The sequence below is a fragment of the Lontra canadensis genome, unplaced genomic scaffold (assembly GCF_010015895.1).
Source record: "Lontra canadensis isolate GAN:19392208 unplaced genomic scaffold, GSC_riverotter_1.0 scaffold8, whole genome shotgun sequence".
Lineage (NCBI taxonomy): Eukaryota > Metazoa > Chordata > Mammalia > Carnivora > Mustelidae > Lontra > Lontra canadensis.
The window spans coordinates 11,388,577-11,409,961 of NW_022631002.1; the positions used below are offsets into that span (position 1 = coordinate 11,388,577).

Consider the following 21,385-nt stretch of genomic DNA (forward strand, 5'->3'; position numbering starts at 1 on the left):
AAGTTGGGGGCAAAGGGACCAGGGTTTGGTCTTAGCCCAGGCCAGGTCCAGGAGCACAGCCACGCATGTTTTGGGTTTTCCTGCAATGGAGAGTGTGCTGTGACGGGTTGGATTTAAGTACGAACCACATTGCGGATTAACAGATGACACATAAACAGGTAAGCACTTTAAGTCAATTTTTATGGAAATCTTATTTTACACAAATGTTAACCCAGGAAATGGCCACGATTCTGGGCCCGTACACTTCCTAACCCCATTCAGCCTTTGGAAACTAACTCCCACCAGCAGAGCACCGCCCCCACTTGGCCCCACCCCTGCCAAGGCCCTGCGCCCTTCCTATTGGTTGTTTTTCCCGGCTCCGTGGTTGCCGTGGAGACCAAGGCTATGGCAACCAAGAGAAGCCAAACTTGGTCCTTCCTGTCCGACCGCGTAGGGGTCCCAGGCAAGCGGCCGGAATCCGCGCGGCGTTCATGGCGCTTTACGAGCTCTTCTCTCACCCGGTGGAGCGCGGTTACCGCGCGGGGCTCTGCTCCAAGGCCGCTCTGTTCCTGCTGCTGGCCGCCGCGCTCACGTACATCCCGCCACTGCTGGTGGCCTTCCGGAGCCACGGTGAGCCTGCTCGCGGCCGTGGCGCGCTCAGGTAGCTCCCCAAGGCCTGCTGCGCCCGCGCCCGCCTCCATGACCTCCTCCCCACCGCCCTCTCTACCTCAGGGTTTTGGCTGAAGCGGAGCAGTTACGAGGAGCAGCCGACCGTGCGCTTCCAGCACCAGGTGCTGCTCGTGGCCTTACTGGGACCGGAGCGCGGCGGGTTCCTGGCCTGGAGCACGTTCCCCGCCTTCAACCGGCTGCAGGGGGATCACCTGCGCGTCCCGCTGGTTTCGGTGCGTGGTTCCTGTCCGGGCCTGGAGGCCCACCGGGACTGGGCGGGGGTGGCCGGGGATGGCGGGGAGAAGATGAACGGCCCCGGCCAAGGGAAGCCCAGGTTGGGTCTTAAGGGGTTGTGAACCCACGGAGGTTGTGTACACAGGCGCGTTGGCCTGAGCATACGTTTAATTTCCCGGGAAGTGACTCTCTTGTTTCATTCGACTTCTCCAAGCAGTCCACAGCGCTAAGAATGTTAGCCACTGCCGTGAGCATGTGTCCTACGGAAGCTGGGGGAGAGCCTGTCTCTGGCCCCCCGCCATTTCCGTGGGCCTGGCCTGATGGGTGGCTGGTCGCGAAAGTTTCTTTGAGTCACGAAGGCTGAGCGCTGTGCTTAGGAATTAACCTAACGTGTGGCCGCAGTTGTGCCTCGCAGCGGGGAGGGGACCACGAGTAAGGTAAGGGCACGCATTTTTATGCAGACCTGACACGTGGAAGCCGGGCTGATTGGTTAAGCGACCTACCCAGAATGTGCTGGGGGTCCCCGTCCCGCCTCCCTGGCTTGTAGGACTAGATGCGGCCCCAGCTTGCAGTTGTCCAGGATGAAAAGGAAGCATTTTCCTGTCTTTAATTTAGTATTTGGTTCAGGATGAGTGAGTGCTAACTTGACAATCATTCCCTTTCTGCTCATTTTCTGAAAACATTTTCCCTTAGAAATAGGAAAATTATATTTTTTCTTCTTCCAAAGTTGAATCTCTTTATACATCTCAGAGATGATTGGCCTACAAGGCAACTTGTGTAGCTGAAAAAAAAAAAAAATTCAGACTTTCTTCCAGCAGCCAAATAAAATGAAAACAAAACAAAACAAAACAAAACAAAAAACAAAAAAACTCTTTACATCTGATTGATCATATGAATAACTACAAACAAAATATAATTCATATTTTTTCTGATTATAAAAATGCATTCCCATTGTAAAATATTAAAGAGTTATAGGTATACATCATGATGTAAAATTAAAGGCTGACTTTGGAACATGTACATTTGTTAGTCAAACTTATTCTTTTTAAGATCTGCATAAAATTTTTATGATAGGGAAAACCTATTGGATTTAACCAGTTCTCCGTTGGTGGATATTTGATGGACTTCTACTTTTTCACTATTTAGGATACTGCAGTGAACAAGATTTTTAATCAATCTTACACCTTTAAACAGCCAGTGGTGAGAAATTGGAATGCAAGCTGTTTTTTGAAATTGTACCCGTAAATAGAAAACTAAGCAAGCAAATAATTGTTAAATTCAGAGAAATAAAAAGTAAGGAAAAGGGAGAAAGGAATAGGATTCACATAGTCATAAGTAAACGAACACTGAATATTGGTTGACTAAGCAAAATGAGAGTTTAACTCAGTGGGGGGTGGTGGAGGGAAGAAAATGAAAACTTCATCTTTTCACATGGGAAGTCAATAGAGGATGCCTGAACCTGAGAAATCCAGAATTGCAAGTGCACAGGTTATTTAAAGACATGGAGGGAGTGCCTGGGTGACTTAGTGTGTTAAGCTTCTGCCTTCAGCTCAGGTCATGATCCCAGGGTCCTGGGATCCAACCCTGCACAGGGCTCCCAGCTCAGTGGGGAGTCTGCTTCTCCCTCTCCTCTCCTCTCCCCGTCCCTTCCCCTCTCCCTCTGTGTGTTCTCTTTCTCTCTAGCTTTCACTCTCTCCCAACTAAATAAATAAAATCTTAAAAAAAAAAAAATAAAGACATGGAGATAGATTTCTGAATAATCAGGCAAATGAGATAAAAATATTTGCCATGGGGCTGGAAGTCTGCTGCTTTTGATTCTTAAATGATCGGGTCTTTCAAATGGATTTTAAGAAGTAGAATTGGAGGACGGACACATTTCTGTCAATAACTCCTCACTAATATGACATGTTGCCCAATTTATTCTTTTTTTTTTTTAAGATTTTATTTATTTGACAGAACACAAGCAGGGGGAGAGATAAGCAGAGGGAGCAGCAGGCTTCCAACTGAGTGGGGAACCCCATAAGGGGCTCTGTCCCAGGACCCTGGGATCATGACCAGAGCTGAAGGCAGACGCTTAACCAACTGAGCCACCTAGGTGCCCCAGCCCATTTTTATGCTTTTCTGAGATGATAATGAATGCGGGGAAGGGTGACTGTGGATGAGAGGCCTTGTCAAGGGATGCTTACTTTTCCCGGTAAATCCACTGTATTTCTGGTGCTCTACATGCATGTGTTTCCTTTCTAAAAGTGAAAGCAAAATGTTTCTTTTTATTCCAAACAAACAGAAATATTAACTATTTAGTTTTACTTTTTTTTTTTTTTTTTTTTTTTTTAGAGAGAAAGAGTAGGAATAGGGGAGTGCGGTGTGCAGAGTAGAGGGACTCATAAGCAGGCTCTGTGGGACGCCTGGGTGGCTCAGTTGGTTGGACGACTGCCTTCTGCTCAGGTCATGATCCTGGAGTCCCGGGATCGAGTCCCGCATCGGGCTCCCAGCTCCACGGGGAGTCTGCTTCTCTCTCTGATCTTCTCCTTGCTCATGCTTTCTCTCACTGTCTCTCTCTCAAATAAATAAATAAAATCTTTAAAAAAAAAAAATAAGCAGGCTCTGTGCTGGAAGAGTTAGTGCTGTTCCCATAACTCTGAGATAATGACCTGAGTGGAAATCAAGAGTCCGACACTCAACCAACTCCTGGGCCCTCCGGGAACCCCTTGTTAGTCTTACTTTAGGTTAACATTACCAGTTTTTCGTAGAAGTTTTTTTGTTTTCCTTACATTTGTGTATTCCTCTCCATCATACTCTCTGGTTACTTAAGTGTAAGAAATAATTGTGAAAAGTTAATCACGAAGCATTAGGTTTCATTCATTTTTTTCTTTTCATGTGTTCGTCCAGCACAGCAGATAGACTCTCCAGTTGGATGGCTGGTTAGATAGGCTGTTACCTCGGTGACCTTGAAAGCACCGCCTTTGTTCCCCCTGTTTCGTGTGTGTGTGTGTGTGTGTGTGTGTGTGTGTGTGAGAGAGAGAGAGAGAGAGAGAGAGAGAGAATTTTTGATCCATGAAAGCAAGACTGCCTCTATTCTTATGGTGCCCAGAATTATTAATCCTTTATAATACTGGGTAATTTTACACTCTAAAATGCAGAACCAAAGTTCCTTTTTCCTAGTCTTTTTCCCCCTCCATTCTAGGGCACTGTCTATGTAAGTTTTTTTTTTTTTTTAAGATTTTTATTTATTTATTTGACAAACAGATCACAAGCAGGCAGAGAGGCAGGCAGAGAGAGAGGGAGAAAAGGCTCCCTGCTGAGCAGAGAGCCTGATGTGGGGCTTGATCCCAGGAACCTGAGATCATGACCTGAGCCTAAGGCAGAAGCTTAACCCACTGAGCCACCCAGGTGCCCTACAAGTATTTTTTTTTTTTTTTTAAGATTTTATTTATTATTTGACAGCGGCACAGCAAGAGAGGGAACACAGGCGGGGGGTTGGGAGAGGGAGACGCAGGTTTCCCTCTGAGCAGGGAGCCTGATGCAGGGCTGGGTCACAGGACCCTGGGATCATGACCTGAACTGAAGGCAGACACGTAACAACTGAGCCACCCAGGTACCCTGTCTATAAGTATTTTTTAGTAAATGATTTGCTTTCTTCCTAGCTGAGCTCTTGGGTTTGAGAATAGTTTGAAATCATGAGATACAAGTAAATGAGCTAGAAGATATAGTAGAAGTACAGATCTCAACAGCAGCCCCAAAATATAAACTCGTTAGGAATAGGCTTAACATGAAATGTATACTTTAAAAAAAATTTTTTTTTTTTTAAATGTGCGTTCCTCGGGGGCTCAGTCAGTTAAGCATCCACCTCTTGATCTCAGCTCAGGTCTTGATCTCAGGGTTGTGAGTTCAAGCCCAGCATTGGGCTCCATGCTGGGTAAGGAGCCTACTTTAAGTAAGTAAGTAAGTAAGTAAATAAATAAATAAATAAATAAATTTTAAATAAATAAATATAAGAAATGTGCAAGAACTATGTGAGTAAAACTTTAAATAGACTGATGACTGACACAAAGGAGATTAAAAAAATGGTAATATCTGTCATTTTTTTTTTTAAAGATTTTATTTATTTATTTGACAGACAGAGATCACAAGTAGACAGAGAGGCAGGCAGAGAGAGAGAGGGAAGCAGGCTCCCTGCCGAGCAGAGAGCCCGATGCGGGACTCGATCCCAGGACCCTGAGATCATGACCTGAGCCAAAGGCAGAGGCTTAACCCACTGAGCCACCCAGGCACCCAATCTGTCATATTTTTAGACCGGAAAATTCAACATCATAAAGATGCCTCTTCTCCCTTGGTTGATCTATAATTGTAATGCATTCTCAGTGAAAACATGACAGTATGCAGGGACAGACCGCCATATGGAAAAAGAAAGAAAAATTCTAGGAAAAAAGAGGAGGTAAGAGGAGACTAGCTCTCTAAGATATCAAATTATACCTTAAAGCCATAATATATAAAGCAGTGTGACTTGGGGGACTTGTATAAAAAGTATAGAAAAGGACTCAAAGATGATGAAGGTGGCATTTTAAATCAGTGGTGAAAGATGACTTATATAATAAAATGATGTAGGGGAGACTGGGAAGCCATCTGGAAAAACTTAAGATGGAGCCAGTGCTCATATTGTATACCAGAATTAATGTCCAGATAGGTCAAGATTCAATTTAAAATATGGAATGGGGCACTTGGGTGGCTCAGTCAGTTAAGCATCTGATTTTGGCCCAAGTCATGATCTGAGGATGGTGGGATCCAGCCCTGCATCAGGCTCCCTGCTCAGAGGGGAGTCTGCTTCTTGCTCTGTCCCTCTCTCTATCTCTCTCATTCAAATAAATAAATAAAATCTTTAAAAAAATTATTGGCATGGTAAAACCATAAGCATAATCAAAGCACAAATAGAACTAGAAAAAAAGGTTTATCATTTGTATCACTTGTAAAAAGCTCATTTTCCTAACATAAAGTGCCTGTAGATTTATAAATAAAAGACTAACCATCTAACAGAAAAATGGGCAAAGAATGTAAAAAGTTCAAAGAAAAAGAAGCACATGTGACTCTTAGGAAGTCACAGTTATGATTAGAGAAAGGCAAAGAATATATGGAGATGCTGTTTTTTAATCTATCAAATAGGCAAAAATTAAAGTTTGACCACACTGTGACCAAGATGTCGGGAAACTTGTGAGCATTTGTGTGTATCACTGGTGGGGCTGTAGATTGATGCACATCTTTGAAGGAATGTTTGTCCATATATTTTTTTAAGATTTTATTTATTTATTTGAAAGAGGGAGAGAGACCACAGCAGGGGGAGCAACAGGCAGAGGGAGAGGCAGACTCCCTGCTGAGCCCCTTAGGTGCCCCAATATTTGTCCATATTTATCAGAATTAGAGATGCATGTGCCTGCTTCCACTTCTAGTAAGGTACTTTGGGGGTTGTGCAAACAAGTGAGATGACTGACATAAAAAGTCACATGGTACAGCATTGTAATAAGGTAAACAACCAATGTAGTAATAGAAGACTCATCAGAGGGGCACCTGGGTGGCTCAGTGGGTTAAAGCCTCTGCCTTCGGCTCAGGTCATGATCCCAGAGTCCTGGGATCGAGCCCCACGTCAGGTTCTCTGTGTGTCAGGGAGGCTGCTTCCCTTCCTCTCTCTGTGCCTGCCTCTCTGCCTCCTTGTGATCTCTGTCTGTCAAATAAATAAAACCTTAAAAAAAAAAAAAAAAAAGACTCATCAGAGAAATTGTGGTACATTTACGCAGTGGACTGTTGCATAGCTCTTTCTTTTTTAATGAAGTGGATCTCTGTATATTGATGTGGAATTACCTCCAAAAGAAATTGATAAGTAGAAAAGACAAAAATTGTATATAATATGCTTCCATTCACATAAAAATAATAGAAAACGTAACAAAGGATATGTGTATGGGTGCGCATGCATATACATACATGAATGCTCTTACTCTCTCTGGAAGGATTCAAAAGACAGCACTGATTGCTCTGGGGAAAGAACTAAGTGGCTGAGGTTAGGGTGGAAGAGAAGCTTTTTTTTTTACTATATATCCTTCTGTACCTTTTAAATTTTGTATGATGAAAATGTGATACACATTCAACATTTTTACATTATAATGACAATTTTTAAAGATTTATTTATTTTAGAGAGAGAAAGCAGGTGAGCAGGGGAAAGGGCAGAGGGAGAGGGAGAATCTCAAGCAGAGCCTCATGCAGGGCTTGATCTCGAGACCCTGAGATCATGACCTGACCCGAAACCAAGAGTGGAACGCTCAACCCGCTGTGCCATCCAGATGCCCCATAATGACAATAATTTTTCAAAGAAAATTTAGGAAGTGCCCAAGAAAGGCAAAAACAAAGCAAAAAACCCCAAAATTCAAAAGCAGGTAAATATATAAAATGACATGGCAACTTTGGAAAATAGTTTGCAGTTCCTCAAAAAGTAAAACGTAGAATTACTAGGTATATGCGTACCCAAGAGAACTGAAGAGTTATGTCTGCACAAAAACTCAGGTACAAATATTCACAGAAGATTTATTCCTAATGGCAAAAAAGTAGGAACAACCCAAATGTTCATCAACAAATGAATGCATAAATGAAATGGGTTCTAGCCATATAATGGAATGTTACTCAGCCACCAAAAGGAATGGAGTCGTGAAACATGCTATAGTATGGATGAGCCTTCAGAACAGGCAAGAGAGGATTCAGCCATGAGATAGCACAGCATCTGATGGCATTTATATGGAATGTTCAGAAGAGTCAAATCTGGGGCGCCTGGGTGGCTCTGTGAGTTAAGGCCTCTGCCTTTGGCTCAGGTCATGACCTTGGGGTCCTGGGATTGAGTCCCGCATCGGGCTCTCTGCTGGGCAGGGAGCCTGCCTCCCTTCCTTTCTGCCTGCCCCTCTGCCGACTTGTGATCTCTGTCTGTCAAATAGATAAATAAAATCTTTAAAAAAAAAAAAAAGAGTCAAATCTGCAGAGACAGAAACTAGGGGTTCCAGGGGCTTGGGGAATTGACGGTCAGGAGAGACAGGTAATGACTACTAATAGGAAGAGGGTTTCTTTCTTGGATGTTTGAAAACATTTTGAAATTGGAATTAGGTAGGGGTCATAGTTTCACAACTTCATGAATATCCTAAAATCTACCAAACTCTGTATTTTAGGTAATTTTATGGTACATGAATTATGTCTCAGTTTTGTTTTAAAGCAGGTGGGCGATCCCCTGGTGATATACTTATGAGCCATAGTAATAAAAATTACTGTTGATTTACTATGTTTCACGCATACACTTAGCATTTCATCATTAGATAATATGTTTATAAAGTCCTTGACATAGGTCTTGGCCCGTGATAATCACTAAGTGTTAACTCTTAATTTTTTTTTACATACATTACCTCTTTTTTTTTTAAGATTTTATTTATTTGACAGACAGAAATCACAAGCAGGCAGAGAGGCGGGCAGAGAGAGAAGGGAAGCAGGCCCCCCACTGAGCAGAGAGCCCGATGTGGGTCTCCATCCCAGGACCCTGGGATCAGGATCTGAATGAAAGGCAGTTGATTAACCAGCTGAGCCACCCAGGCATCTCTGCCTCTTTAATCCTCATAGTAACCGTGTGATATAGAGGCTATATCCCTGTTTTACAGGTAAAGAAACCAAGACTCAGAGAAGTGACCTCTTTTGCTTAGCTCTTAACCAAACAGTCAAGACTGGAACACAAGGGTCTGTCATTCTATATCATGTATTCTTTTATTTTAAGATTTTATTTATTCATTTATTTGAGAGAGAGAGAGAGCATGAGAGGGGAGAAGGTCAGAGGGAGAAGCAGACTCCCCGCCGAGCTGAGAGCCCGATGCTGTGCTCAATCCTGGAATTCGGGATCACAACCCTAGCTGAAGACAGTCGCTTAACCTACTGAGCCACCCCAGTGCCCATCTATAGCATATATTCTTAACCCTTATTGCAACAAAGTACTTATTTTTCCCCTCCAACTCCCAAGGTAAAGCTAGATTAGCCACAGCCTGTCTGAGAAACTGTGCAGAAGACCAGAGAAGCAGTGGTTTTAGGTCAAGGTTTGACCAAATGCTGGGGGATGGTTCTGTGGTTACTAACTTGGGAAAATGCCTCAGAAGCCAGAAATGGCCTTGTTTCTGCTTCGGTCAGCTCACCTTGGACAGCATCTCTAAAGTCCCTGTGCTTTGAACGCTTTGTAAATCCAAGTTTCTTGTTGTTGCTATTGTGGTTAAGGACAGAAGGAAAAACCACAGGGTGACCTCTCCTTTCAAGCCTGACTGAGCTCTTTAAGGCATGTGTGGGCCCAGAGACTGTGGGGGCTGAAGGCTATGGGCAGTGCAGGGAGGTGAGTGGAGAGCATTGTCGTATCTGAGATACAGCTTTCACATCTCTGAGATCAGAATGTGTCCTCTCTGTGGTATCTTAAAATTGTCGCTGTGGGACAGCCAGGTGGCTCAGATGGTTAAGCATCTGCCTTGGGCTCACGTCATGATCTCAGGACCCTGGGATCGAGTCCCACATTGGGGTTCCCTGCTTAGCAGCGAATCTGCTTCTCCCTCTCCCTTTGCCTCTCCCCCAAACCCTGCTCATGCACTGGTGCTCCCTCTCTCTCACTTAAGTAAATAGAATCTTAAACAATGTTCCTGCTGCCAGGAGACAGGCTTGACTTAGTCCTTGTTGCCTACACACATGCAAACATCAGATGTGTCAGCATCAAAACTTGGAGAAGTGACATCAGCATCTTGAAAGAAAACCCTAGAAACAATAATAAAACATTATTTTAACCCTGAGATCCAAATGTTGAGCAGGTCAGGGAAGGTTTAAGAGGCGCTTAAACATAGGCCAGATCTACATACCTTTTTAAAAGATTGATTGATTGATTTATAGAGTGGGAGCGAGAGACGAGGGGCAGAGGGGGAGAGAAAATCTCAAGCAGACGCCACACAGAGCATGGAGCCCAGTGTGGGGCTTGATCCCACAACCCTGAGATCATGACCTGAGCCAAAATCAAGAGTTGGATGCTTAACTGACAGAGCCACCACGTGCCCCTAAAGCCTGCTTAAGAGCCCAGACCAATGGATTTAGTTCCATTTATGGATTTTTTTTTTTTACTGTTGTATCTCCAATATGCTTGATGGCACAAAGGACAAAATTACATAGAAAAGGATGGTTATCATTGAGTCACAAAATGATGCAAAAGAATCAGAATGTAAAGAAGTTTTAGGAGTCCCTAGGGCCATTTATTTTCCTTATATTTTTATGTGCATAAATATGATATCTGATATAAATATTCCTAGAGTCTAAAAGCTTTTAATAAGTGTAAAAGAAATGTTCTCAGTAATTAGAAAGCGTTGTGTCATAGTTTAACTAGAAGTAGTTTTGCTTTTTTGCTGGTATCTAAAGTAATGGTGCATTTTATAATTGATGGTATCTTAGATTCATTGAAACACAGGCAGCAAGGATTTGATGAGTCTAGGAGCCCTGAAGTGTTGGTCCCTACTTTGTTGGAGACCCAAAGACTGGTGCCAAAGAGTATTTTCAACATTAAAAGGAAAAAAATGAAACACCCATTGATGACAAGTATATGGTAAAACAGACACTGGTATAAACTAAGACGTTAACCTTGGGGCACCTGGCTGGCTCAGTATAGCATGGAACTCTTTTTCTTTTTTTTTTTAACTGTTGATTTTTATTTACTTATTTTGAGATAGAGAAAGTGAGAGCTAGAGCAGGAGCCAGGAGCCAGAGGGCAAGGGAGAAGCAGACTCTCTGCTGAGCAGAGAGCCCAGTGTGGGGCTCGGTCCCAGACCCTGGGATCAGGACCTAACCTGAAGGCAGACGCTAACCAGGTGAGCCACACAGGCACCCCAGATTTACAGTGACTATTAAGTTGGTGTGCGGGTTAGTGAGTCTTATGCCTGTCCCAAGCCACCCTCCTGTGTGCCGCTTTGTGATGGTCATGCTGTTGCTGAAAACCACATTCTCCTTTGCTCACTGGCTCTCTGTGAGGTTCTTCCTGTAGGAGGCATGATGAGCCTTCTGGCAGTGGGAGAAAGACTCTAACCAGAGTGAAGAACCATTGGTGGGGTGGGGAGGATGCAAACAGGAAGGAGCAACCTTACTGTTCCCTCTGTTGGGTTCTTTGTCCAGGCTTCTGAAGTCTGGCCCAGCTCCTTGAGGTAACACCAGCCTCTTCCCTTCCTTCTCCAGCTTTAGACACAGAGCTCCCATGGCACAAAGGCCTTATAAAAATTAGGTGCTGATATAATTGATGAATTCCCTTCGCCAAACATACCCACTGGGTTTTAGATACTAAACTTGAAGTTGTGTTAAAGAAGTATTAGCTCTCGGGGTGCCTGGGTAGCTCAGTGGGTTAAAGCCTCTGCCTTCGGCTCAGGTCATGATCCCAGGGTCCTGGGATCAAGCCCCACATCAGGCTCTTTGCTCCGCAGGGAGCCTGCTTCCTCCTCTCTGTCTGCCTCTCTGCCTACTTGTGATCTCTGTCAAATAAATAAATAATAAAATCTTTAAAAAAAAAAAAAAAGTATTAGCTCTCGAAGTGCCTCCCTTTGTAACTTCCACATGCATTAAGCCTGATTTGAACTAAATGGAACGAAAAGGTGGATTTCATCCTTGGTCCAATTGCTGGCATAGGAATGTGGCCCACCTCGCCAGCCCTGTGGGGATGAGAGCGGGACCTGGTGATGGGCATTCGTGGGGATGCAGCATTAGCATCGTCCCCTCCCCCCAGGACTACCTGGGCCCTGGCTTCCACCTCCCTCCTCCTCACTGCCCTCACCACTCTGGTAAGCGCTGACCCATTTCGCAGAGCAGTTGGACTTTGTCAGCGGGGATCACCCTGCCCCTAGATGTTTCTATACCTCTTCACCTCACTTCCTTCCGGCTACCCACAGTCAGATCTTCCTGAGTATTTCCTGTAAAAAATGGCTGTGAGATGCTCCCTTTCCTTTAATTGAAGCCTGCCTCATTTCCCTTTGTGGCATTTATCACATTTATTTGTTTATGGATTTATTTTCTGCCTCCCTGGCTGGGAATGTAAGCCCTGTTAGGGTACGGAGTTTATGTACTTCGTTTGCCACTGTATTTCCAGCCCCTGGCAGTGCCTGGCACACAGTAGGCCCCTAAAAAATACTTGACAGAGTAATGAGTGAACTTAAGCAGACACTAATTATGGTGCTGTGGCAGATCTTATCCCATGTGAACATGGAGTGAAAATGTTGCACAAACGCCACACTGACTTGCTTTCAAAATTTGATGCTGGCTTTTTGCAAAAAGATTTATCTTACCCACAATTTTCTCCTTGAGTGTGTGTTTGTTTGTTTGTTTGTTTGTTTTAAGATTTTATTTATTTATCCTTGAACGTTTTTGTTTTAAGTCTGGACATTTTAGTTCTGGAAAGAGGACCCAATTTGGAGTCACAGACATGGTTTCAAATCTTTACCATTACTAGCCACACCCAAAAAATCCCTCAATCTCCCTGAACCTCGATTTTCTCATCTATACAGTGGGTATAATCTTTGCTTTGCTTACATCAGGATTTATTGTAAAGATCAAATGAACAAATGTGTTTCTCTCCCTCCCACACTGTGTTGGGGTCTGGATTCTTCTGGCAATCCCCCTCCCCCACTGCCGCCCACTATGCTGTCTTGCAAGTTGAGACATTTGATCTTTGTCTTCCTGTCCAGCCCTAAAAATCCAGAAGGTATGGGTCCACTACAGAGAGCGAATCTGACTTTGTCTTGCAAGTGTTTCCAACTGAAGAAAATTCACAGGAAGACAAGGCAGCCTCTTTTCTGTCCTACTCATAATTGCTAATACATAATTTCCTCAGTAACTTGACCGTCAACCGCGGTAACAATATCCCTCCCCTGCACCTGTGAAGCTGATGGAACAGGACAGAGAAAACAGAACCCAACAGAAGAAAGAGGGTACGTTTCTCTATAACAAGGCCTAGGATAAGGACATTATTGTCTGGAGGAAGGACATGATTGAAATGTCCTGAAAACTGAGCTCCATCTCAATCAACCTTAGGAGCCTGAAAAAGAACAAAGACTCTCTTCCTTGCATCATAATAACAGTGGAAAGCAAAACGAATCACGGAGCATGCCGTTGGGAATGTTGATATGCCATAGCAGAATCCTTCTGGGAACCTACAGCGGGAAAGGATAAGTTGTAGTAACAAGATCCAGGGCTGTCCCAAAGAATCATGTCCCCAGTGATCACATTTCAGTGCCATCTTTCTTGTTGACTAAAAGGATCAGTATGAGGTCATACTATGGGTGGTGAGACTGGATTCTGGTGTTTTCTATGGGCTGTCCTTTGTCTTTTTCCCTCCTTAGATCTCAGTTTTCCCTCCTTTTGTATCCATAATTTATAAACTGTCTGTGTAGTTTTAATGACTTGCTGATTTGATTTAGCTTCCTTTTTCACTGTATCGATTGGTACTAAAAGATGCACGAGGCTTTCAAGTCCTGACATCAGTGATGAAAAGGAGTTCCACTATCGATAGTCTGAAGCAAAGACACTTGTGGCAGAAGAAAGTATAGAGTTTGGTGTTTTTCTCCTGAGTCTGTTTGGGGAATGAATGCATGATGATTAGAATCTGTTTCTTTTCTATTAAAAAAAAAAAAAAAAAAGAAATGGACTCCTGGAGAAGTAGAAGTCAGTACTAACGTGCTATTTAAATATTCCATACAAACTCAGATGTGTTTCTAAAGAAGAAAAGAAAACACCAGCAACAAAACAAAAAAGATCCAAGGAGAAAACTTAAAAAAAAAAAAAAAAAAAGCCATCCAGATGTTGTTCTTGCCACTTCAAGTTCCTGTTCAGTGTGGCGCTTGAACATTTGAGAAGCACAAGTGTGAAGTCCCCGGCGGCACCTCGGGTCTCCTTCCCCGCTCTTGATCCCCTTATACCTATTTATTCTTCCTGTTTACTTCCGGTGAGGGAGCTAATTCCCATGTGTAGCAGAACAGTGGGTCACTCTGTTAGGGCAGGCGTCCGGATTCTTCCCGGACTTATTAAGGACCAGGGCCACTGGCTGTCTTTGGGTTTCCTAGACTCGAGAAGAAGACAGGAACCAGGATGGGAAAATGGACATGTTACATTTTAAGCTGGAGCTTCCCCTGCAGTCCACGGAGCATGTTCTCGGTGTGCAGCTCATCCTGACTTTCTCCTACCAATTGCACGTGAGTCCATTCCTCAGGGAAGCCCATCCCCTCCCTTTTGTGCCTTCATAGAACTGAGCCCTCTGTCTGATTTCTAGGAAAACCCCTGCTGCCGAAGGCTCTCTTCCGAAGTGTTGTGCGGGATTTAATTGGGGCAAATCGCACGTTTCTCATGGGGGCCGTGTTGGTGCGCGTGGGCTATTCACAGCTCGCAGGGTTCCGAGCCGATAGCTTCCCGCATGGCCAAGCAGGTGTTGGAGGGGCTGGGACGCTGCCACCCCAGACAGGGATGCCCAGGGCCCAGAGCCTTCCGATTCCCCAAAACTGTCTCTCCCTCTAATGATTTCAGAGGATGTCCACGTTCGTGATGCAGAGCATGGCGTTTCTGCAGTCCTCCTTCGCTGTTCCAGGCTCGCAGCTGTATGTGCACGGGGACCTGAGGCTGCAGCAGAAGCAGCCCCTAAGCTGCGGCGGCCTGGACGTGAGATACAACGTAAGGAGGCTCAGCGCTGTCGTTGCTTTTCTCTCTGTTACTGCTTATCATAAAGAGGGAGGCGTGAAAGTTGGAAATAGCATTTCTCTGTAGGTGGCCCAGAAGAGGATTTCTGTGGAGTTCTCGCCTTGAGTTCTTTCAAAATACAAGGCCAGATACACTGGTATTTGCATCTAAAAAGAGACCAGAAACACGCCTTTAAGAACTGAAGCATTTCTTCTTTGTGGATGCGCATGCGCACGCACACACGTGGCTTATGCCAAGTGGCCTTTTCCAGTTCGTGTAAAACACTGGGGAAGTCACAACTAACCGCTGTTTGCTAAGCGGCAGCCGCCTCCGGGGATCCTGCCTCTGGCCTTTTCCAGCTCTCCAGCCGCTTATCCTGTCATGGTCCCCCGGGCTCCTTTCCAGCCAAACCGGCCCCTTCGCTGTTCCTCAGTCCCACGGAGCAGCTCCTGCCCCCCAGTTTTTCCTCCTGCCACATATCCACGTAGCTTGCTCTCCCACTCCATTCAGGTCCCTGTCCAGATGTGCCCGAGCTCAGTCCTTCTCTGACTCCTTTTTCTAAAGACCGTTCTCCTCCCTGCCCGTCACCCCTCACCTTGACTGATTTTCCTTAGTTCCACCGGAAATAGTAAAGATCAGGTTTTGGTTTGTTCGCCTCCTGTCTCCCCCAGTGCTAAAAGAACAGACATCTTCTCCACTGTCACCCCGGAGCCTAAAACAGGGCCTGGCACATTGGAAGCACTCAGATTTGTTGAAAGAATGAACTCTCGTTTTTACACATCAGGAAACTGAGGCAGACAGCGCTTAATTAATTTTCCCAAAGTCCTGCCACTTGAAAGTAACAGAGCCATAAATTGTCCAGGACTGGATCTTACGCATACAGTGACTCATTACTGATCTTTCTTTTATCACAAGGGAGCCTGTGTAAGCTGGGCCAGGCTACTTTTGAAAATGAGTGATCTTATCAGTTACTACAGGCATGAACCAGGACTGCTCCAGATAAACGGATTTATGGTCTCTCCATCTATAGTCAATGTAAAGGTTGTTTTCGTTTTCTTTTTTAAGATTTTATTTATTTATTTGAGAGTGAGTGAGTGAGAACACAAGCAGGGGGAGTGGCAGGCAGAGGGAGAAGAGGACTTACACTGAGCAGGGAGCCTGACCTTGATCCTAGGACCTCCAGATCAACACCTGAGCCAAAGGCAGACGCTTAACTGACTGAGCCATCCAGATGCCCCTCAATATAGGTTTACATAAAAAGGAGGGGGACTATAAGATAAAAACTTTTTATTTGAAGATTTAGATATTGATTATATCAATAGGAATGTAATATTACAAGGCAGGAGATAGTTTACTTCTTCAAAGGATTATATGCTTATTATTTGCCCTTTATCCTATTTTCATCTCTAGATTTAAAAGAGAGAAATTACAGGGGTGCCTGTGTGGCTCAGCCAGTTAAGCATCTGCCTTCGGCTCAGGTCATGATCCCAGAGTGCTGGGATCAAGCCCTAAATTGGGGTCCCTGCTCACTGGGGAGTCTTCTTCTCTCAAAATCTTTAAAAAAGAGAGAGAGAGATAAATTACGGAGTGTCCAAGGAAGAGCAAGAAAGACAAAAGAGATGAAAATATGGACTCCTTAAAAAAAAAAATTCAAAGAATTATTGCTCCCCTTGGAACGGGGCGGGGGGGGGGGTGTTTTATAAGTAACTAAAACCCGTTAAAGATGGATATTGACCCCTTTTCCATCCCTGTAAAACAGAAGACTCGGGGGCACCTTGGGGCATAGTTGATCAAGCATCCAACTTTTGCTTTTGGCTCAGGTCATGAGATTGAGCCCTTTGGTGGACTCCGCACTCAGCTAATTGTCCACTTGACTTTCTCTCTTCCTCTCCCTCTGCTCCCCACTCATGCTGCCTCTTTCTCTCTTGCTCTCTATTGCTGGAAAGTAAATAAATCTTTTTAAAAGGGTCAGGGAGACTGAATGTAGACGATTTAAATTGTTGCAAGGGGGGCTGGGGGAGAGGGGGCAGGGGTGATCACCTATCATCCATCCAGAAAAAAGGACTTCTGATGCTAGAGTAGGTCACCAAGCCCAAGAGGGAGGTCTGTGAGATGAGCCTGGTGGGGAGGGAGGGTAGAAAGACGAGTGGAGAAGTGGCTGCGGGCTTACCCCATATCCTCCTGCCATTTCCCAGGTGTCCGTAATCAATGGGACCAGCCCTTTTGCCTATGACTACGATCTTACCCACATTGTTGCTGCTTATCAGGAAAGGAATGGTGAGTCATAGGTACAGTTTGTTCAGCCGCTTCTCAAGGACCTTCCAGGTTAGGGGGAACATCGGACAAAAACAGAATTGGAGCCCTTGGGACGCCTTAGGTGGCTCAGTCGGTTAAGCATCTGCCTTGGGCTCAGGTCATGATCCCAGGCTCCTGGGATCAAGTCCCATATGGGGCTCCCTACTCAATGGGGAGCCTGCCTCTCCCCCTGCTTGTGCTCTCTCTCTCTCTGACAAATAAATAAAATCTTAAAAAAAAAAAAAAAAGAATTGGAGCCCTTCTCATGATGAAAATGTCAGTACCAGTGAATACTCAGTGATGGGAGGGGAACAGGCTTCCCCTATTTGTCTTTTTCCTTCTGATCTAAAGACCCATCCCATACCCCGCACCTTACCACTAGTCTTATGGTCCAGCAGGTGACTGCTGATTTATGCCCCATATTTATTTATTAAGTGCCACATTTATCCCACCACTGGCTTCATAGATTTCCTTTTTAATATAAACGCCTAACTGAGTCCGCCACACAAGACAAACTGCTATCCTTGGTTTTCAGATAGAACTAAAGAATGTGAGTGACTTACCCGACATGAGCAGTGGAGGTAGATCAGAGGGCCCAAGGTTCTAGCTGGAAGGCAGAACGTGTCCATTCCTTACAGAGAAAAGGCTGTCAGGCCAGCCCAGTGTACTTGACTCAGCACATTTGGCGGGTTGGTGGTCTGAGGTTTTCTCTAAAGGCATCTTAAGGGTTCCTTGGCAGCCAGACATCAGGGATGCTATACACACATATTTATCAAATAGGGGGACTGCAGTTCCAGTAGTCCTGATTTTTGAGTAACGAACTGGTGACATTATTCCAAGGCTAAAAAGGACTTTAAGACAAAAGCACTTATCTACAGCTTTGCTTTCTGTAGTCCTTTCAGTCCTTGTCCATAGCAGATTTTTTTATATTCAGCTCTTACCATAGTTTAGAAACATTTTAGGATCCAATTTTTTTGTCCTTTTTTATTTTATTTATTTATTTATTTATTTATTTATTTGAGAGAGAGGGAAAAGTGATCACAAGCATGGGGAGCAGCAGACGGAGAGGGAGAAGCAGGACACCTAGTGAACAGAGAGCCCAGCGGGACAGGGAACTCGATCCCAGGACCCTGAGATCATGACCTGAGCCGAAGGCAGATACTTAACTGACTGAGCCACCCAGGCGCCCCTGTACTTTGAAATATAAATATCTCCCACCCTGCTACGAGGTTTTAATTGGTATTATTTTTAGTGGTAGCACAGTATTCCTTTACTTCGTCATTCAACAACCATAGAACGTGTAGACCATTCCAAGATTTTTTTCTTTTTTTTTTTTAAATTTGTCTGTTTATTAGAGAAGGAGAGAGCGAGCGTGAGTGGAGAGGCAGAGGAATAGAATCCTGAAGCAGAGTCCCTGCTGAACGCAGTCTACACTCTGCTCAGTCCCGTGACCCTGAGATCATGAGCCAAGCCGATAATAAGGGTCAATGCTTAATACTTAACCAACTGAGCCACCCAGGCACCCTGACGGTTCCACGTTTTTAACATAATTTTTCGTTTTCTTAAATAGGCTCTACGCCCAGAGTAAAACCCAATGTGCAGAGCCCGAACTTAACAACCCTGAGATCAAGACCTGAGCTGAGATCAAGAGTCAGACACAACTGACTGAGCCACTTGGGTGCCCCTTTAATATAAATATTTTGACGAGTATTTTATTTTTTTATTTTTTATTTCTTTAAGATTTTATTTGTTTACTTAACAGACAGAGATCACAAGTAGGTAGAGAGGCAGGCAGAGAGAGAGGGGGAAGCAGGCTCCCCACTGAGCAGAGAGCCCAACTCGGGGCTCGATCCCAGGACCCTGGGATCATGACCTGAGCCAAAGGAAGAGGCTTTAACCCACTGAACAACCCAGGCGCATCAAACATAAATATTTTGACGTGTATTTTAATGAATAATTTGTGAGTAACTTTGCACATTCCGTTCTGTTTTCTTTGGGGTCATTTCTTTGGAATAAGTTCTGGTGTGCAGAATTTGCCTGAGAGGTTAAAGAATACTTTTCTAGCCCTCATTACTTTATTCATGGATTAACTCTGGCTTGCATTACAGTAACCACTGTGCTCACGGGCCCGCACCCCATCTGGCTGGTGGGAAGGGCTGCCGAAGCTCCATTCGTGATTAACGCTGTCATCCAATACCCGGTGGAAGTCATTTCATATCCTTTCTATTAAAGAGCCACAGTAGCTCAGTTTCAAAAAAGGAGGGTTCCTCCGTCATCCCAAGAAGGAACAGATGCAGGAGGCCTTCGTGGGATTGGCTACAGTTCGTGGCCCCACTCAAATGACTCTGTCTGCTATTCATTCAGGGGAAAACAAAATAAAACTCATTTCCTCTTCCTATTTCTTTCTGGGCAAGTCTTCCAAGTCAAAATCATCCATATTTATGCCTTAATAATCTTTAATCATATTCCCTTTTATCTTAAGAGTATTTGAAACATTTTTGCCATTTCCCGTCTAAACTAAACCTTTGGTTTAACTTCCATTGGGAAAACACCATCTGTGACTCCTTAACTGTCTATACATATCTACCAGGATTCTGGGAATTGATCAAGTTTGCCTGGATCCAGTATGTCAGTATCCTGCTTATCTTCCTCTGGGTGTTTGAAAGAATCAAAAGATTTGTGTTTCAAAATCAAGTGGTGACCACAATCCCTGTCGCAGGGATGCCCCAAGGAGAAGTGTATAAGGAGCACTTGTCATAGGAAGACCATTTCTGAGAACTCAGCAGGATCCTGGCTACCTCATTGTGGTCTTCTGAGAACTGCCATCTTAAGAAGTTTTTGCAAAGAGCCTGTGGACACGTGCCGGTGTGTGTGCTTTTCCTAAAGACAAAGGACAGTCCTTTCTTATTTTTCTCTACACAAATCCATATCTTCTAAGTACCTGGCACGTAAGCACCACTCATCAGGGACTAGTTTGTGGAAACATCCAAGGGTTCCCGAAGGCTATAATTTGCTTGTTTTTTTGTTTTTTGTTTTTTTTTTTTTGCCTTAGGCTTGAATTTCAGGAGAAAACTACAATCAGTTCAGACCTCTTGGAAAGAGTCCCATCTCTGGTCAAGCAAAGACTTTTCCTCTTTTGAACCGAGAAGTGTGCTATACATTTCTTCCCACTATTGTAAACCACTTCTTACTCTTTTCAGGACTCTCTTGTGAGAGAGATATAAATCAGCAGCACTTTCCACTCCTGAGCCTCTAAGTTTCCCGTTCAGAACTTCAGTTTCCAGCGCTGAGAGGCCGTGAAGGGGAGAACAGGAGCGAGAAGAAGGGAGCGCTTAGGAGCATATGTGTGCACACGTGTGCGGGTGGGTGACCCCAGAACACGAGGACCGTCCACCTGCCCTCGGCCTAACAGATAGTCGTCTGTCATAGGCTCAGCTGCAGGGCCCTTTATCCCTGCTCTGCCGGGGCTGGCTTGTTGCCCTGCCTTTCGCCCTGTCTGTGCCCCCTGGAACAGCAGGCTTCAGCCAGAGTGCTGTTTAGTCCACAAATCCCCGCAGCAACAGCGGGGGAAGGAAGGATGAGAACCACAGTCGCCTTCTCTCTGGCCCTCCTCCAACAGCCTGGACACTTGCCACTCTTCGTCCTTGACAGCCCTCCCCCTTCTTGAAGAGGACGTGGGTGACAAAGGAGCTGTTGTTGGTGTTGGCTCCCACTGCCAATGGTCACAGAGCTCCTTTGGACCGCCAGCGGGAAGCCCGGCTACTCGAATTTCGCCCTGATGAAGGAACAGGGTGCCGATCAGGGTGAGCGGCTTTGCGGGGGACACACGAGGTGCGACGAGGGGATCAAGGGGGTGTTCACCCAGGCAGCCCACTCTGGCCTGGCGGGTAGCAGAATGTCAGGCAGGCCAGCAGGCTCATCCTCTTGCTCTAGTGAGCGTCTGAAGGGTGGGACCGCTAAAATGGGCCCCTGTTGCTCATGGAAGACTGCTTCTCCGTTCTTGGCATGTAGAGACAAGCTGCCCGCAAAGGACAAATGGATCTGCTTTATGATCCCAAGATATTGGCACTGGAGACATGCCTGTTCTGACCCATTCATTATGCTGACGCACACTGTCCTCACCGTATGCCTCAGTTTACCTTGGAGGTTCAGTTCTCGTTTCCAAAGCACCTTGTCTTTCAGGCCGACCAAAATAAGAAATCTTTTGAAGGATTCAAGCACAAAAATAGCTTACCACTGGTCCCTCTGCCTTTTCTTTTAACATCTAGGGCTGTTGATAATACCTAAAGATTTTCTCTTGAGATATAAATGGAAAAAAAAAAACAAAACCAAAACCGGTTTCTGGTTTGAATCACAAGAAGGTAATGAGATGTGGAAAGATAGCTAAAGATGTAAATAAACACTGCGTTTTGTTAAATTATTTTAATGCAGAATTTGTATAAAGAACCATGATGTTTTGTACCTATCTAATTAAAAT

The 21,385-nt window shown here is 44.7% G+C and overlaps 1 protein-coding gene across 1 annotated transcript; it reads left to right on the forward strand.

Annotated features, from left to right (window-relative positions):
• Window positions 1-434: 434 nt before the first annotated feature.
• TMEM231 (transmembrane protein 231) lies at window positions 435-19,941 on the forward strand. The gene is made up of 7 exons (XM_032853938.1): window positions 435-609; window positions 712-881; window positions 14,007-14,135; window positions 14,464-14,607; window positions 16,809-16,890; window positions 19,017-19,122; window positions 19,488-19,941. Exons 1-7 carry the CDS (start codon window positions 471-473, stop codon window positions 19,666-19,668), a joined length of 951 nt encoding a protein of 316 aa, XP_032709829.1. The 5' UTR covers window positions 435-470; the 3' UTR covers window positions 19,669-19,941.
• Window positions 19,942-21,385: the final 1,444 nt, after the last annotated feature.

What these genes read in the sequence shown, in the direction of transcription:
- TMEM231 (XM_032853938.1), top strand. Translation starts at nt 471, where the DNA reads ATGGCGCTTTACGAGCTCTTCTCTCACCCGGTGGAGCGCGGTTACCGC. An exon ending in TGCGCGTCCCGCTGGTTTCG is followed by an intron (nt 882 to 14,006) that starts GTGCGTGGTTCC and finishes TGGGTTTCCTAG; the next exon opens with ACTCGAGAAGAAGACAGGAA. An exon ending in TACCCGGTGGAAGTCATTTC is followed by an intron (nt 19,123 to 19,487) that starts ATATCCTTTCTA and finishes AACTGTCTATAC; the next exon opens with ATATCTACCAGGATTCTGGG.